Source organism: Leguminivora glycinivorella, chromosome 6 (genome assembly GCF_023078275.1).
Source record: "Leguminivora glycinivorella isolate SPB_JAAS2020 chromosome 6, LegGlyc_1.1, whole genome shotgun sequence".
Lineage (NCBI taxonomy): Eukaryota > Metazoa > Arthropoda > Insecta > Lepidoptera > Tortricidae > Leguminivora > Leguminivora glycinivorella.
This window is the reverse complement of record NC_062976.1, coordinates 15,867,558-15,886,840: the sequence shown is the minus strand read 5'-3', so window position 1 is coordinate 15,886,840 and position 19,283 is coordinate 15,867,558. Positions and strand designations below refer to the sequence as shown.

The 19,283-nt window shown below is 36.8% G+C and overlaps 1 protein-coding gene across 1 annotated transcript in view; it reads left to right on the top strand.

Moving 5' to 3' along the window:
• The window catches only part of LOC125226808 (E3 ubiquitin-protein ligase MIB1), a 273,740-nt gene that overhangs the window by 75,868 nt on the left and 178,589 nt on the right, over window positions 1-19,283 (top strand). The window contains exon 11 of the mRNA XM_048130913.1: window positions 17,562-17,713. Coding sequence (XP_047986870.1) covers window positions 17,562-17,713 — 152 coding nt within the window. The remainder of the gene's footprint in view (window positions 1-17,561; window positions 17,714-19,283) is intronic.

The following is a 19,283-nucleotide window of genomic DNA, read 5'->3' as shown; positions in this document are numbered from 1 at the left end:
GTTTCGTGTGACGTTACGCCTAGGTACAATTTTTGCTTAGAAGTGACGTCACAAGCCCCCACTCTGGTACTTTGATGCTCTATATCTTTGTATTTTTTCATTAATTAGATAAAGCGAAAAATATGTGTTCAGTATTATTGGACGGTCTAACTGACGGACTAAACAAAATGCCATTTTTTTATGTACTCGTCATCCCTATTGATTCTAAATTGGTCATCCTATGTCCGAGAGGTAGCAGTAAATGTACTGTGATTCAAAATTTTACTCTCGCCATAAGCCTCTATGTTACTCTATTCTGTCTGAATAGAGGAAGGTTCTATCTAATATGTGAAATAAGTTTTGACATATTGGTTCCCTAAAAGTATAATTAATTACACAGTCTAAGTAGCCCTACAGCCCGGTTCATGTGTATCCCTACGCATTAGCTCTTTCTTGTCATGTTATATCAAAGGAGAGTACCCTAATTAGGTTACAATCCGTGCCCTGTTTTTTTGCTATATTAATATCTTTTTATCTATCTATATCATTAATACCGCTTCGTGTTGTAGATTATTTGTTTCTTTAGTACCGTTTTGTAACTAAAAATTGGTAACCAGCTTCGAAACGGGAAAAAAATCCCAATTCGTAACTGGCTTCAAATTGGGACTTTCCCATTACCGATTTTTAACCACGTTTGGTAACCGGCTTCGAAACGGGAAAAAGAATCTCGTGTTGTAACTAGTTACAAAAAGAGACAAAATCATTACCTATTCGTAGCCGTGGTTGGTAACCAGCTTCCAAACGGGAAAAATATCCTGTATTGTAACTGGTTACAAAATGTATTTTTTTGCCGTCATGAATACATAATTTATTCGAATAATGCTGAATTTGAGTAAATTTTTAGGGTTCTGTAGCGAACTAGATTGACTAGGAACCTAATACAAATTGTTCTGTTCTCTGTTTTTGTTTGTTCTTTTCTTGTGTACATGTACGTACGTGTTTGTGAGCGTCATGAATAAATATCTTTTATTTTATCTTTATCTTTGAATAAATTGATAACAAAAATATTGTTTATACACTTTACACCTTATCAAGTTTTAGCTCTATTGAAATCAATTATAATGTGTCTATAGGCAGTAGGACAGTCTATACTGTATCGATTGTGTAAATTAACTTTGCTTACAATATGTCCGATGCCTGTTTCCAATTACCAGAACACAGCTTATTATCGTATAACAGACTGAAATTGTAATGAAATTTGCATATTAACCATATTTGTTTAAATACCTGGTTTACCGTTTATTAATGATAATATTGATAATATTCATATTTATTTTCATTTCTGGGCATCATACATTTGTTATATGTGTCAACGTGCCGTTTTGGAAATGTCAAAAGTTAATGTTCCCAGTTATGTTTGATAAGCATTAACAATACATACATACAATCACGCCTGTATCCCATAAAGGTTCCTACCCTATTTTTATGTACAACATACCGACTGTAAAGTTATAATTTTTTTTTTTTATACTACGTCGGTGGCAAACAAGTATACGGCCCGCCTGATGTAAAGCGGTCACCGTAACCTATGGACGCCTGCAACTCAAACAGTGTCACATGCGCGTTGCCACCCCATTAGAAACTTGTACATTCCCTTTTGCTGTGTTAAGTACACAGCAAAAAGGAGTGCACAAGCTCCAAGGAGGGTTCGGGTTGCCGACGACTCAAAGGACAATAAACGGAACAAGTTAGTTCCGTAAGTCCTCCCGTCATCAGCACACCGCACCCCCGTTGAGCTCTGGCAGCCTTACTCACCGACAGGAACACAACACTATGAGTAGGGTCTAGTGCTATTTGGCTGTGGTCTTCTGTAAGGCGGAGGTACTACCCCAGTTGGGCTCTGCTCTAGATTCGAGCGAGACGATATCCGCTGTGCTGTGCCCTACCACACAAAGCGGAATATCATTCGCTATGCCCTACCTCCTGTTAAAAAATTATTTACTAAGGAAATAAATAAATTGAAATTGAAAGGGGTAGGCAGAACACATGAAACTATTAAAGCTTCAGTGCCACTAACAATATAATGTGATACACATGTAAATATTTTCTACTTACCTTTTTGAACGGTACTGAATTCATAGGTAACTATTAGCTTTCGAACCGTAATAATGTCAAGACGTATCTTTAGTCTCATTATTTTTGAGAAATCGGACTCGGCCTACAGCAAAGATAGCAAGCTTACCGCGCTATGTGTCCCTACCGGCAGCGTCATGCCGAAAAATGTCGTCTTCTTTGACAATCTGACGTTATACATGCAAGGTGCGGCACCAGCCAGAGACCAAGGACGCCCCGCTCGCGCCCGGGCCTCCCGCGGCACCCTCCACGGGTCCTCCCATTGCCGCGAGCAGGAAAGCCGACTCCGGCAGCGTACAGATAAAACGTATGTTCGTTTTATTTTCACATTTGTCAGCGTTCGTTTTGTGCCCACTAACATAAATTGGACGTGGAGGGAAACCTCGCAGGTGAATGTAAAATAGCCCGGTTTTCCCAAGATAATACCGCTGAAATTTTACGACACCATTAAGGGATTTATTGGTCTTGTCACATTCAGAAGGAATACTATTTCCGAACGCCATATTTAAAATATCTCTTTCGGCCGAGAACAATCAAGGTCGATACCTTGATTGTTCTCGGCCGATGGTGGCTTCATGGTGAAACAAAAGCTAAAGAAAATGCTTTCTGCGTGTTTGTTTAAATGAGGATTTTTGCGCTCTCGGGCTTAGTTACAGTGAACTCTGTTAATGACAGCCGGATTGAGAAAATTATCAATAGTACCTTGTTTGCGTTGGTTTTTCGAATAGTAATATGGTTGATATTCATTACATTAAAGCTTCGTATAACCATAGCCTGCTACGGCTCGTAGGCCGCAGCGCTTTCCGTCATGCTCTAGTGCGCGATCTGAGCTCGGGGCCGGCGGCGTCTGCCCACTGCCAATAACTGTTGTCCTGTACCCTAATGGGTGAAACAGGCGTTCAATTAAACGTGCCAATTCGGGTCGAGATAGCTCTGTTAAACGCCACGCATGAGAAACTCCGCTGAAATTGTCTCATTTTGGCGCACACAATACAAACAAGTATAATAGGCGTCGCTAAACAGTAAACAACTTTTACGGTCAATGGTAAATATTTACTCTTTGTTCTGCGTTGTGATTTATGATACATATCAGGTATCTAATATTGTTCTCATACGAAAAACATTTATACATTTGTAATAGAATCTGTAGGTATGTAGATCATTATCTTTTGCCAATTTCATAAGTTTTTTGCCAATAATTTAATAAGAAAAGTTAATCTTACGGGCGACGACACATTGAAATTGCACATTGCACATTGGTGCAACAGAGCCAGTTCCATATTGCTCGCCACGGCGATTATACTCTTGACTACAGATCCTGAAGGACAACCATTACTGTCATATACGCTACTTCAGTGGCGGCTGGTGAAAATTTCTGCTAGGTAACACTGAGCAAAAAGAAACCTAACTTAACATTAGGTACTTTACTAGTAATCAATTTTAGGCAAACCTGTGGGAATCGGCTTGTATGGATCAGCCGCTGCTGCGCTACTTTCCATTTAGTTGGCATTGCTACAGTCCAGGTATAAAAATGTAGTATTAAAATTAACTAATCATACAATCCCCCAAAAATTACACAGACAAGAGCCACCCCCGACATTTTCTCTTACACCAATAATTAGCTAATGAAAATCGGGCCCGTCTCCACTCTACTTCATAAATATTTTCCTTATTGCCTGTTACCACGACCTGTCGATAAATTTATGGAAGGGCCGGCGTCACCTGAAATTTTATGGTTTCTTTCTTCGCCACTCGCTTCTTATATTTATTATCTGCCTATTCAAGTTTTTACATTTATGAAATAGTATAATTCCGGCCTCCATCTAAAGCCTTAACCTTATTTTAATTATAGGCGCAATAACACATTTATTTCACGTTTTGATAACGTGCGTGAATGGCGCTGATAACAAATACAGTCATCTTGGACATGTCAAACATTAATGCTAACGGCAGTCGCTAAAACTAATTTCACTTCATACGATTGAATGTAGAAAAGCCTACAAAGTGAGGGCAGGACCAATCGTGCACCTAGCAAATAATGACGCATTTTGAAGCTTAGAACCAAATTGAAACTTTATTATGTTGTTTTTCATAAAATATTCTTCTCCTCCTAGTAATTTCATTATATTTATTACTTGATACTCGAGATTCCAATTTCACGGGGCAATAAATCAGAAAAATAAACACGATAACACAACTCACCTAACCTAATCTAAATTTTATCAAACTTGTTAAAGTCGAAAGCACTTGCTGGTATTTCAAATGTATTGTGGCTATTGATGTTAAGCCGCGCAAGCAATTTCATTAGAGGAATTCAATTGTGAAATCTGACCGAACTATTAAATTATTACAAATATTGGTACCTATAACATATACAAAGTTCTTTACGGACTTGGTACTCGTAGTATGTATATAGAAAATATTTATATACATTTTTATATATTGTTTGTACGAATGCCATATTCGTTTTCGTGAATTGTACTTTTGACCCGAAATCTGATTCGTAGCACATTACCGGCACCTGCGCGTTAGCCGCAGCGATAGAAAAAGTCCACTTGTCGTAATCTCGATCGGCAAACTCGCACCTTTGCAATATTCTTCTAATAAGTACCTTTCCCCAAATGCCGACACATTTCCCGAATGTCCGTAAGCTATTTTATTTGTAACGATTACCTTACCTTTATTATTTCTGATGCCTCTCGGCGACCACTCCTTTATCGGAGTGTTAATGCAAGCGAAGCTAGTCGAGGAATGCGGGTTTTAAATCTAAATCAGTGTTCTAAAAGGAGAATTTAAAATGTGAATAGAGGTGCGCGCCGGATGAACGCGAGGCAGGACGCTGGCAGTTCTCGGTTCTAAATCTCGCAGAGTACATTAAACGTTTTCCGATATCGAAAGCACGAGCTCTCGCCGCGGCTGTGGTCCAGTTGAATAACAAAGAACTGCGTAGTATGGCTATTGAAGCACTAATGGACTGCGGGATTTATGAAGCTTTCTACAAGCTTTGTCGCACTCGTACTTACATATTTATAAGTGTCCTTCGAATTTCGGGCTGAATGAGGACTGCGAGGATGTGCCCCCGCGAGGCTTAATTCCACATTATCAATCATGAAGCGTGCGATTACAGTTCTGAACGTTTCATCATACAATATCCATTACAATCCCATATTTCAAATAATGCGACGCGTAATTAAATTTTCCGATTGCCAAGACCTATAATTTAGTGTGTTCATTTTGTTATTGCCTAATGTTTTCTGGATTGCCATTAATTTATAATTATTGTGCATACATTTTGGAGATTATTAAAGTAATATTTTTGTTGAAATTCAATACTCTGATAGCTAAGCTAACGAAAATAATAACACACATTAGACTTCAAGCAGTAACAATTCTTGGTCAGAAATTTCACTTTCAACAGCTGACAGCAGAACTTAAAGATGTTATATAATAGGTAAAAACATGTACTCTTTTACCTATTGCACACCAAAAACAAGGCAACTTTTACTCGTAAGTACACAATTAATATTAATACTGAACATTAAGATGTAACAATCCAGGTAATTTTTACGCAGTGGAAAAAGTAACATGACAGGGAATACAGAAAAGTATTTAAAATATGAAAATCTAACTAAAAGAGAGCTAGAGCTAAGGTTATAATTTCGGGTAAATAACATGGGTAGACAAACCGGCATACTGAACCTTTGTTAGTCAAACAGTGAAATATACGTGAACATAAATAGAGGTACCGTTCAGCGGAAAATGTAACATGACAGAAAAAAACAGAAATATATAGATAGGTATAATATGAAAATGTAACTAAACTCAGAGCTAATCACAGGATATTTTTACAAATAATTATTGGCGCGTACATAAACTGGGTAGACAATGTGGCATACTGATGCTTTGTTATCCAAACAGTGAAATATTCCGCCGTGGTCATAAATAGGGGTAGCGTTCAGCGAGTTCTTCTAGCTCGTTGCGCGTGATGTATCGTATCGGCGCCAGATTCAGATGTAAATTGGTGGATATATGCCGATGTGACGGTTTTTCCCGATGTGGTGTCCTCAATAAAGGGACATTTGGGCGAGACGAGCTTTCATTCTGCATTGCAGTTTTGTGGGTAGTTAGAGACGATAGGTATTGCAGATAGAGGAATTGTAATTTTTTAATATGAATTTATTTATTACAATTTAATATTAACTAGCTTTTGCTCACGGCTTCGCTCGCGATAAATTCAAAAATTGCGGAATGCTCCATACAAACCTCCGACCCCCCTTTTAGCGAAGTGGTGGTTTAGATAGAGACAAAAAGTAGCCTATGTCACTCTCCATCCCTTCAACTATCTCCACATAAAAAATCCCGTCAATTCGTCGCTCCGTTCTGCCGTGAAAGACGGACACAGACACACACACTTTCCAATTTATAATTTTAGTATGGAAGTATGGATGTTATAAGAGGAACAGTAAGTATAATGCAAGAATTTCCCTTGTATCATTCTCAGACTTTAAATCTAATTCTCGTATGGTTGTACTGGTACTGGTATAATAATAACCTAACCACAAAATTACAATTTTGAAAAAACCCCCGACTGCGACATAGGTGACCGATTTTTATGAAACATGGCTAAGAATTAACTCTCCCGACTAACTCATCTTTCAGACAAAAAAAACTAAATCTAAATCGGTTCATCCGTTCGTGAGCTACGATGCCACAGACAGACACACACACAGACAAACAAACAGACAGACAGACAGACAGACAGACGGACAGGACCCCGTCGTTTTTGCGTCGGGGGTTAAAAACTAACAGTTCGTACAATGTTCGAAAATTCAAATACCTAAACAAGATCTTTAACCCTAGAGTGACTTAAACCGATCCACTGATAGATTTTTTATTCAATTTAATTATGTCAATATTCGAGATTAGACATGGCTCAAGTGGTAAATCCAACAAGGGATATCAGCACGGCAGCTTAGTGTGCGCGAGAGCGCAGTGCGGAGAAGCTATCTTCACAAAACATACCAACTGCTATCGTATGATTGAACCTTGGGATCTACAACAACTTTGTGTAATTGCAGATCATAATCACAGTGATTTAGCTGAGGCGGTGTGTTCGGCAAGCGCACTGAATAATAGAGCAGTGCGCCCCAACACGAACGAGCTCTGATGCCGCGGTATATGGGCCGTGAATAATCCCACCGTAATACCCGACTTAATGGGTTGGAATTTAACAATTAGTTGTTTTCTTTCTGCCTCGTCAATGATGAAGTCTCGCTTGGCCTGGATACCGTGGAGTTCTATAGTGTTTCATTTGCAATTTTAAATTAAACTAAAAAACTTAGTTGCGAAGTAAATAAATTAGTGGTAGTTTGAAAAATAATGTGATTAACAATTTAAAACCCTTTTCTGAAAATACGTTGTATATTTTTGTCGACCATTCGTTTTACTAAAATATATTTTGTTAGAGCACGATGTAACAAAAATCGTACTTGTATTAAAGAAGACATCCGCTGTATGTGTTTGCAGGGCTTTTTCTTTTCAGGGATCGATAGCTTCAGTCAACGTGTTTGCTAATTAAACTTGTTAAGATGGAATTTCAAAAAGTCTCGAAACATCCGGTTTTATTCCAGTTTTTATTACGTCAAAATAATAACTTCATTAAAATCTGCCTTTACATGCCTTATTTTATTAGGCGTTTATTCCATGGATAATAATCTTGTATTCGGAGGGCCTCTGGACATAATTAGTAAGCATAACTGGTAATCAAATCTTCATATTCGCCGGAAGCGCCGCTGTTTATTTTGCTCTCGTTTTTCACGAGCCGCACTTACTTTTAGTGCTTACATTAATTCCGTTGATAATCCAGTCACCCTTTGTTCGTCAACAATAACGCGACTGCTTGGCATTTTAATCAAGGCTGACGAATTTTTAACGGCGGTCGGGCAGCAGGTATCGCGGGCCGCGAGGCGAGGCGATATCTGCCTCGCCATCAGCCCGTGCGCGGTGCGCCTCACCCGCCTCGCCTCGCAGGGTCGCCCACTTTACTTCCCAGCCTGCCGCGCTGTTCTTATCTTTGAGTAATTACCTTGTTGTTTTGTGTTTGTTATTTCCAGAGAAGTGAACCGCTTGCCCTTTTATATTTGTGTGTGGTAACCGTATAAACTGGCTGCCACTTCCCCCGTTTTAAAAATTCTTTTGTTCTAAATACATATTTCTAGGAATAAGGTATCTCTGTGAGCTCCGAATGTTTTCCGTTTTTCATTAGACATTCGTATTTGTCAACTCTCCGTTTTGTTTTTGATAGTAATGGAGAAAGTTGGCCAGCATCTACATTTTTAGTGGCGTGGCAAATGTCATGAAAAGTTTTTTAAGGAAAAATGAGGAGAATAAGATATCTGTGCGAAAATGCCGGATTTCGTTATGGCTACTATTTTTTGTCCGCAATGTTTTATACAATTATTATTCTTGACATGTTAAGAATGTATTCTACTGTCTAGTGTTTCATCCACAGGAATGCAAAAGTGTGTTATGCAAATTCTAATTGCTTTGACTAAGTACTGAACTGAAGTATTTTGATATATTGCATTAACCATCTAGGAATAAATTTGAACACCATGTTGACTTCACCATCAGAATTACCCAAGTTACGAAACGCTACCTGCTCTGGCACGTTATAAGATATAGGAAGTATGATTAAAACTGTCACACGTTACGGATATAAATTAAAATTTCCCCAACACGAAGTGTTATGATGAGACCGTAAAGTGGCATAATTTTCGTGGCGCTGTCGCCAGCGCGGTGCAGTGGCTGCAGCTTATATGCACCTGCGGATATTGCCTTTGGCGTAAATCAAATTTCTTATTTTGCCGCGCACTCGTTACTGCCGCTGCCTCGTCCTTGTTTATAGCAGGTGCACAGCTGCGCTCGAACTTCATGCACGTGCAAACTACCTTTAATTATGACGCATTCCCTAGGCTCTAAACAGTCGACAATATGTAGTGTTCATACACATGGAACTAGCTTCATTTGTAAAGCTTTTCCAAGGCTGAAGTTGAAATTTACTCGTGCTAACTGTGTGTAATTTTTGTGCTTCGTCGTTTCAATGCTTTTGTAAAAAAGTGTTTAATACCTTGATAGTCTAGAGCCAATTTGGCCACAAGTCGTCTCCTTCACGATTTTCGTCGACATCTCTTCTAAATACCTAAAACAGGTATGGATATGTTCCTCGTTCTCTCCAGATTACGAATTGACCTGTTTTAGTTTAAGGAGGGGGGGACGGGTCGAGAAAAAGGGGGGGAAAGATGGCGACCGACCATCATAGATATTTATTCACATCTCGAGTCCTATGGCACCAATCTGTTCGTGCGAGGTGTCATTTGAAAGCTTATTAAACCTACTTTAATTGTTTTCAAATAACTATGCTCATAAAAGTAACGGTTTAGGAAATATTTGAAAATATGTGTTTTTTTATCGCGCATGAATTGCACAAGTACTAGTAAAAAATACGTCTAACTCAATAAACAATAACTTTACCGCAATTGATGTTATTATAAAATTTTCGCGTCTATTCATGCTCTTTCTAAAAATACAAGTTTCATTGGTATATGATTATATATAACCATGTAATTAAGAATTTTGTTTGGCAGGGGTTATCCTACAGGTCGCATAAACGGGCGCTGACCGTAGTAAAGTATTAAATATTTTTGAGGTCTTATTTTACGGATCCATATGTGAGAGGTATCGTTTGAAAGATAATTAAACCTACTATAATTGTTTACACATAACTATAGTATTAAAGGTAGCTGTTTACATAATATTTGAAAATATGTGTTTTTATCGGGCATGAATCGCACAAGTACTGGTAAAAAAATGCTTCTAAGTCAATAAACAATAACGTTACCGCAATTGATGTTATTATAAAATTTACGCGACTATTCATGAGCTTTCTAAAAATATAAGTTTTATTGGTAAGTGATAATATAACCATGAAATTACGAATTTTGTTTCGTAGTGGTCACTCCGCCGGTCGCATAAAAATGAGCGCTGACCGTAGTAAAGTATTCAATATTTTTAAGTTCTTATTTTACAGATCCATATGTAAGAGGTATTATTTGAAAGAAAATTAAACATACTATAATTATTTTTGAATAACTATAGTTATAAAGGTAGCTGTTTACAAAATATTTGAAAACATGAGTATTTTTTTCGAGCACGAGTTGCACATATACAGATAAAAAATGCTTCTAACTTAATAAACCATAACTTTACCGCAATTAATGTTATTATAAAATTTACGCGAAATTTCATGCGCTTTCTAAAAATATAAGTTTTATTGATGTATGATAATATATGACCAAGTAATTACGAATTTGGTTTAGCAGGTGTCACTGCGCCCTGTCACGATATTGGGTGCTGACTGACGTCGCCAAATTTTCTACGTTACTCTGATCCTATTTTACTGATAAATTTGTGAGAGGTATCATTTGAAAGCATATTATGCGTACTATCTTTATTTCTAATATTTCATGTCGAAACTGTAGAAGTTTACAAAATATTTGATTAGTAATATGTGTATTTTTCTGTGCATGAACAGCATTGGCATTGATAAGACACGCTTCTAGCTCAATAAATTATAGTTTTCCGCAATTGAAATAATAACAAAACAAACGGAAAATGTGTGACTTACACAAAAAATAAGTTTGGTTTGTATTGCATAAACAATTAATTTGAATTTGTTCAGCTCACCTACTGCGCACCGTCATATAAATGGATGTCCACCGTCGTTACCTTTTTTCATGATTTTTCAGATTTTATTTCACTAATCGTATATTCATAATAAATATAATCTATCACGTATCGAATTTACTTACTTGATCAGTAAAATAAAATCTGTAAAATGATGAAAAAATTAAGGCAACGGCGGTGGACATCCGTTTATATGACGATTGACCGTGCGCAGTGGGTATGGTGGACAAATTAACATTAATTGTTTAAGCAAATCTAACAAAACTCATTTTTTGTAAAGGCCATACATTTTGCGGTTCATTTGGTTATTATATCAATTGCGGAAAAATATAATTTATTGAGCTAGAAGCATGTTTCACTCGTATCAGTGCGAATGCTATTCATATGTGTGTGTGTGGATTGAGTGAGCACCTTCCGAAAATAAAAAAAAATATGCTGATCATTTAGTAAAAGTTCTAAAACAATTGTAAAACGAATCTCTGAATTTGTAAAAAGATAAATCAAAAGATACAGCCATTAACATGTGCTCACTCAGTTCTCACAAACTACCAACGAAAACAGTGAATATATTCATTTAACATATAATATTTATATACTAACATTTAGTAAAAAATAGGCCAACCTACCTCTATAAATATTAGATCACCTAGTGACATATTTAATTTTTTACAAATACTTTCTTATGCTCACTCAATCCTCACACTTTTGAAAAGCCGAATTTTGATGAAAAACATAAGATTTAGACCGCTATTATATGTGTATAGTTTAGTAAAAGTGAAATGGGAATTTGTAAAATACAAAACGAACCACTAACGTGTCAGGTTTTTTTATAATAAATTTTTGTAAGTGCTCACTCAGTCCACACGTTTTGAGAAAGTTAAAAATGTAAATATCTTACGATTTGTAGCACCTAAGACACTCGAAAGTACATCAACATTTAGTAAAAATTTTTACTAAATATCCACCATCTAATATTTTATATTCGTTGTCTGGTTTTAAAGATATTCAGACATAACTTTTCTCATACAAATGTATCAAGTAGGGTGACCACACTATGTCGGCTCCTGATTTTCCCCACCTTCCCATTGTCATATTGAGATTGGGGAGTTTCGTTCAATTTTGATAATAGTTTATATTAAACTAATACCATATTCATTCTCCATCTGCAAACTTGCTAGCTTGTAAATGGGAGCGAGAAATAGTTATTATTTTCTCGCTCCCACTTACAAATCCGGTACGCTCATCTGTTAGCACGATTAGATTACCAGGTTCTGGTTTCTTACTAGTGAAGTATTATATTCTTTGTTTCTTACCAATTATCATTCATGTCCTTTTTAATGCATGAATGTCGATATGGTTATTATCCTGACGTCGATAAAAATTACACAATACACATCATCACTAGGCCAAGAACATAACCTAAAAACAGTTTGCAGATGGAGAATGAATATGGTATTAGTTTAATATAAACTATTATCAAAATTGAACGAAACTCCCCAATCTCAATATGACAACGGGAAGGTGGGGAAAATCAGGAGCCGACATAGTGTGGTCACCCTACTTGATACATTTGTATGAGAAAAGTTATGTCTGGATATCTTTAAAACCAGACAACGAATATAAAATATTAGATGGTAGATATTTAGTAAAAATTTTTACTAAATGTTGAAGTACTTTCGAGTGTCTTAGGTGCTACAAATCGTAAGATATTTACGTTTTTAACTTTCTCAAAACGTGTGGACTGAGTGAGCACTTACAAAAATTTATTATAAAAAAACCTGACACGTTAGTGGTTCGTTTTGTATTTTACAAATTCCCATTTCACTTTTACTAAACTATACACATATAATAGCGGTCTAAATCTTATGTTTTTCATCAAAATTCGGCTTTTCAAAAGTGTGAGGATTGAGTGAGCATAAGAAAGTATTTGTAAAAAATTAAATACGTCACTAGGTGATCTAATATTTATAGAGGTAGGTTGGCCTATTTTTTACTAAATGTTAGTATATAAATATTATATGTTAAATGAATATATTCACTGTTTTCGTTGGTAGTTTGTGAGAACTGAGTGAGCACATGTTAATGGCTGTATCTTTTGATTTATCTTTTTACAAATTCAGAGATTCGTTTTACAATTGTTTTAGAACTTTTACTAAATGATCAGCATATTTTTTTTATTTTCGGAAGGTGCTCACTCAATCCACACACACACTATTCATATACAGTAAAAATACACATATTGTCAAATATTTTGTAAACTTCTACAATTACGACTAAAATTATTAAAAAGTAACGATAGTACGCATAATATGCTTTCAAATGATACCTCTCACAAATTGATCGCTAACATAGGATCTGAGAAATACATAAAATTAGGCGACGGTTAGCACCTATTTACGTCACGGGGGTGCAGTGACACCTGCAAACCAAATTCGTAATTACTTGGTTGTATAATATCATACATCAATAAAACTTATATTTTTAGAAAGCATATGAAATGTCCTGTAAATCTTATCATAACATTATTTGCGGTAAAGTTATTGTTTATTGGTCATGCACCAAGATACAATCTTAAAAATTATGAAAACGGCAACGAAAATGGTCATCCATGTATATGACGGTGCGCAGTGAGTATGATGGATAAATTAACATTAATTCTTTATGCAATACTGACAAAACTTATTATTTGAAAAGGTCATACATTTCGCCGTTTATTTTGTTATTAACTATATCAATTGCGGAAAAAAATATAATTCATTGAGCTAGAAGCATGTTTTACTCACATCGGTTCCAATGCATATTTTCAAATATTTTGTTAGCTACTACAGTTACAACTAAAATTATTGAGAACTAATGATAGTACGCATAATATGCTTTCAAAAGATTCCTGTTAAATAAAATAGGATCTGAAAAATATAGAAAATTTGGCGACGGTCAGCATCCATACGTGGCCGGACGCTGTGGCCCCTACTTAACCATATTTGTAATTACTTGGTTATATAATATCATACACTAATAAAACTTATGTTATTAGAAAGCGCACGAAATTCCGCGTAAATCTCATACTAACATCAATTCCGGAATAGTTGTTGTTTATTGATTAAGAACCATTTTTTACCAGTAGGTACTTGTGCGACATGGTCTATAAAACACATATTTTCAAATATTTTCTAAACAGCCACCTTTATGACTATAGTTATTTATAAAAAAATATAGTAGGTTTAATTAGCTTTGAAACGATAGCTCTCGCATATGGATCCGTAAAATAGAACCTCTAAAATATTTAATACTTTACTACGGTCAGCGCCCATTTCTGCGACCGGGCAGAGTGACTTCTGCTAAACCAAATTCGTAATTACATGGTTATATATTATCATATACCAATGAAACTTATATTTTTAGAAAGAGCATGAATAGACGCAAAAATTTTATAATAACATCAATTGCGGTAAAGTTATTGTTTATTGAGTTAGACGCATTTTTTCTAGTACTTGTGCAATTCGTGCGCGATAAAAAAACACATATTTTCAAATATTTCGTAAACGGTTACTTTTAAGAGTATAGTTATTTAAAAATAATTAAAGTAGGTTTAATAAGCTTTCAAACGACACCTTGCACGAACAGATTGGTGCCATAGGACTCGAGATGTGAATAAATATCTATGATGGTCGGCCGCCATCTTTCTCCCCCCTTTTTCTCAACCCGTCCCCCCCTTCTTAAACTAAAACAGGTCAATTCGTAATCTGGAGATAACGAGGAACACATCCATACCTGTTTTAGGTATTTAGAAGAGATGTCGACGACTTTTTGTAAAATAGGTCGTTTGGTCCCTGACTATGACTGTACACGCGCATAGCATTTCGTTTATATGACATCAATTTAAATTGCAATATTTATTATTGCATATTAGTATTAGCACAGCTCAAAGCCATAAAAATAAATAAATATCACATGTGTACACGCGATATGTAATTGTGTAAATTGTATATCAAATATACCACGGTTATTGCAGAGTATTTTTAGTAAATATTTTGCTGACTGGATTCTAAATATCAGAAATTTTCATTGTTACATAAGTTTAATGATCTAAAATATGTCTACAGCAGAGTTTACAATTTTTTTTATGAGATAGGAGGCAAAAGAGCAGACGCCTGATTGTAAACGACTGCCGCCCATGGACACCGAAACACCAATATGAGTGTACAGTCAACCAATTAGAACCCTAGGCCACTGTAGAACTATGTCATAATCATAGCTGGGCACCGTTAATCAAATAGTTAACTTCGATAATCGTTAATCCGTTACTTAAAAAGTTAACTTCGTTAATCGTTAAATCGATACATTTCGGTAGATTTAACGGAAGTTAAAGTTAATCGATAATCCGTTAACACGTCATAAAAATAGGACTTCACTGCAGGTATTATGTATTTGTATTTACTAAGTATCCACCAAAAACCATTAAAACCTGTGACGCCAATCGGTAAAAAACCGAAATGTAATAATTACGGTCTCTTCGGGCTTTTACTGCCGTTGGTTGGCTAAATCCTAGGTTTTACTTCGGATTGGTAATTATTGGGTCATTCATGCGGTCGCGATCGTGATGCGTCGCGCGTCGGTTCTTCAGATTGAGATTTGAGATGACAACTCGATGCTGTGGGACACGATAACTTGGTAGAGTAATCTAAGGCCCGCGCCGGACTCTAACTCGATGTGTCGGTTGCGCGATTTGTCTGTCATGCCTGATGATTGCACTCTATTCCTAGGTTAGTGATCGATCTAGCACACCTAATAAGATTTAGAACATCTCAAATAAGTGATCCAAAGTCGCCAATTGGTCTTTAGACTGTTTATAACCGACGGATCTGCTTTTACCGATAAATTCTAGGTTTTGCCGTACTACGGGCTTTTACAGTAGCAGTATGAACGTGGTTTTCGCGGCGCAGCGAGCCGCTTGGGGTGCTGGATTAACGATTAACGGACCCGATGAAATTTAACGGAAGTTAACGGATCCGTTAACATTTTTTAAAGTTAACTTAAAAGTTAATCCGTTAATCGAAATGTTAACTTCGTTAATTAACGATTAACGGATTAACGAGTTAATGCCCAGCTATGGTCATAATGACGTTATAAATCAGATTGTAAGAAATCTCTTACTGCTTGTCATTTTGACATGGTTGTAGAGTGGTCTAGAGTTCCAATTGGTTGACTGTACGTTCTTGTCTTACTTAATAATAGGTACTCAAGACAAGTACAATATTGGAGGTCATTGGAATTATTAGCAAACATTGTTTAGGCATACTAATATTAGCATGTCATCCAGATAGCGTAGCATGTTCGTGAATTACAGATAGTAATGGCCACCTATGAGCCAATACGATTAATATTTAATGGTGCCATTCTGCACCGAATTACTCCGTGTCTGCGGTCGGGCTTGCACTGAATTACCTACAGCGTGACGTGAATGGGTGTCATATGCTTTGTCATTTCACTGATGCATGGCTAGAATGTCACATCTGTCGAGAATTGAACCATGTTTGTTTACACATATTGTTTATATAATTTTAGATAAGGCCTAGTTACCCTTCGGGTTGGAAGGTCAAATGGCAGTAAAAGTAGTGCCTACGCTAAATCTTGGGATTAGTTGTCAAAACGGACCCCAGGCTCCCATGAGCCGCGGCGAATGCTGGGATAACGCAAGGAGAATGATGATTGTATATTTTTTTGCCGCAACAAAGAGGCATACATATGCTTACGTATATGAAGAGGCATACATATGTCTACGACTATATAAGATGTCTGAACTGATTTTCTGCTAGCACATGGAATGAATGTACATCATAAACTAAAACGATAAAAACCAAATGAGACAGATTATAACATGACAAAGTTTCTAAACTATCCCAACCGCAATCCTATACATGTAGCTAATTGTAAGGAACAGTCATTACTAAAGATATATTTTCATTGTGAACCTGTCAGATTCCTTCCTCTTCATTGTGGTTATAAGTACCTTCAGTACCTATATATATTCATATATACATGCAAACGAAAATCACTCATCAGCCTAGCAAATGAATAGCGGAATGACAGAGCACAACGCGGTTCTCTTAATGCTCACTCACAAAGCGAAACGGCTTGGGCGGCACCGTAGGCAGCGCGAGCGGTACGCAGCAGCGGTGATTATGATAATGACGCGGTGGCCGCGCTTTTTGCGCTGCCGTCCTATATTACGGAACTCGACACCATTTCTGATTTCACCCGCTCGCCCGCCAGCAGCCGCCTGCAGCCGAACGCCTTGCTCTCCTCGCCTTAACCACTCTCGGATACTTATAAAATATGCAAGTCGCCATAATCCACGCCCTAAACGTCTTCTCCGACGCCTTAATTATTCATTCGGGCGGTTTGATGTTTTAGAAAATTGTCGCGGTGCTGGAACGGGCGATGCTTCATAATTCACAACTCAAATACTCATGTAGCAGCTGCCACCAGATTGATAGTATTGATGAGTTCATTGTGTTCGTAACCACTTAGCTATACATCAATAATGCATGAACGATTGAATATGTCTATAGCTACAGGTTACGAAGGATACTTATGCGTTTTACTGCAGATTGGTAATCAGACTGAATAACAAATTAATTTAGATTGAAATAAGGTTTAGTTGGGTTCTAGCTGTGACCTTTAATATTTTCTCTTTGTTTCAGGACTCAGAAGGAGACACCCCTTTACATGATGCCATATCCAAGAAGCGGGACGATATGCTGACGCTGCTGCTGGAGCACGGAGCTGACATGACCCTCACCAACAACAATGGGTTCAACGCGCTTCATCATGCGGCACTTCGAGGCAATCCAAGGTAAGTTTTAGCATAATTTTCTAACCCCAGACCATCGACTCTCTAGACGGAGATTGGAAAAATAACGTGTGAGCTACAGATACAGTTAGCCAGTCGTGGAGCCTTAAAGGATGCTAGCTAGAGTGTTGGATGTCCGAGGGAGAAACACAATTATTAAGTGTGTATTTTTTATAAAATCGTGTGGCTGAGATTTTTCCCACGTTCATCACTTTATATTATCTCATAAGATACAAAAACTGGTATGTTACGTAACTTTGAACTGATATGAAATTCTCGTTCAGCTCCCTTAATCGGCAAAGTTTATATATTATAGGGGCCGCACTTATCGACGGGTAGCTTTATAACTTGGACTTTATCTGAAATAAACATAACATCGCTTGTTGTCCGGCGTTGTCCCCGAGAGAACGGGTAGTTATGAGCGAGCCTGCCGCACAATAAAGTGCTTAACGGGTCTAATACCGAGCTCGGAGAGTGTGGTCTGCGCCTTATGTGATGTCTTTATTGCCGTGTAGCATATGCGTAAAGTCAGCGCGGACTAAATTAGTCACATGAGCTCAAAACGTTATTTTACTACCGAAAAGGGTTGTGTGTTGGCGTTCTGCTCAAGTGGCATTCGTGTTTACGAAAATTAATTTTAAAGTATGTTCAACATACAATGTTAGATAGTAAGGTAATTAATATTATATCTAATTAAACTATAGACATATATTTTAAGCGAATTCGCATCATCAATTTATCACCACACACTAGGCGCATTAGTATGCACTATTATCTCAGTGCAGATGCGAACTTATCGTAGATTAGCTTTTAGCCGCAACTTCATCGACGTGGAACTCGTTAATTGCACTTCTATTCGAATTCTCGCTCCTCATTTCACGACGGGTCTCTTAATTAGACAGAGAATATATTTTCTACTATATGGAGTATATGGGCCTATTGGACCTACTGTTTTGCAGTTTCACATTTCATTCTCAAGGTAAATGTCAGTCACTTAAGGATGTCCAAAATTAAACGTTAACCTGTAGGTGCTACTCTCATAAAATATAATTTATGTAAAAATCATAATAAATACATTAAGTTCTAAATATATGGAGCAAACCTTCTCCTAAACTTACCAAAGTTCAAGGGACAATTGGATAAAAAACTGGTTTTATTGGGAGTATTAACCTTATCATAAAAATTCAGCGTTCATTCAGCTAATCAAACCGATATTTTAGCCCTGTTACGTTTCTAAGATCAGTAAGGCAATAAGATTAGTGTGGAATGTTATGATTGGCCGATGAAACAAACACCTTTGAACTCTCACCGCTATCCGGGAGAGGTAATAGAATCGAAGCCCGCCCCGAGCCAATTGCTTTTAACTCCTAAAGTTTTTAATTTTCCGAATAATGGATTTCTCTACGCCAAGTGCAAATGGCATTTAAAGCAGTTCTTTACATATGGAATATTGATCTTTAATTCTTCTTTAATAACACGGAGAGTGATATAGTTTTGACATATTGACTTTTGATTAAAATTTTTGAACTAAGTAGGTATTGTAGTGTGAGTGATACATCACACCCTATTTTTT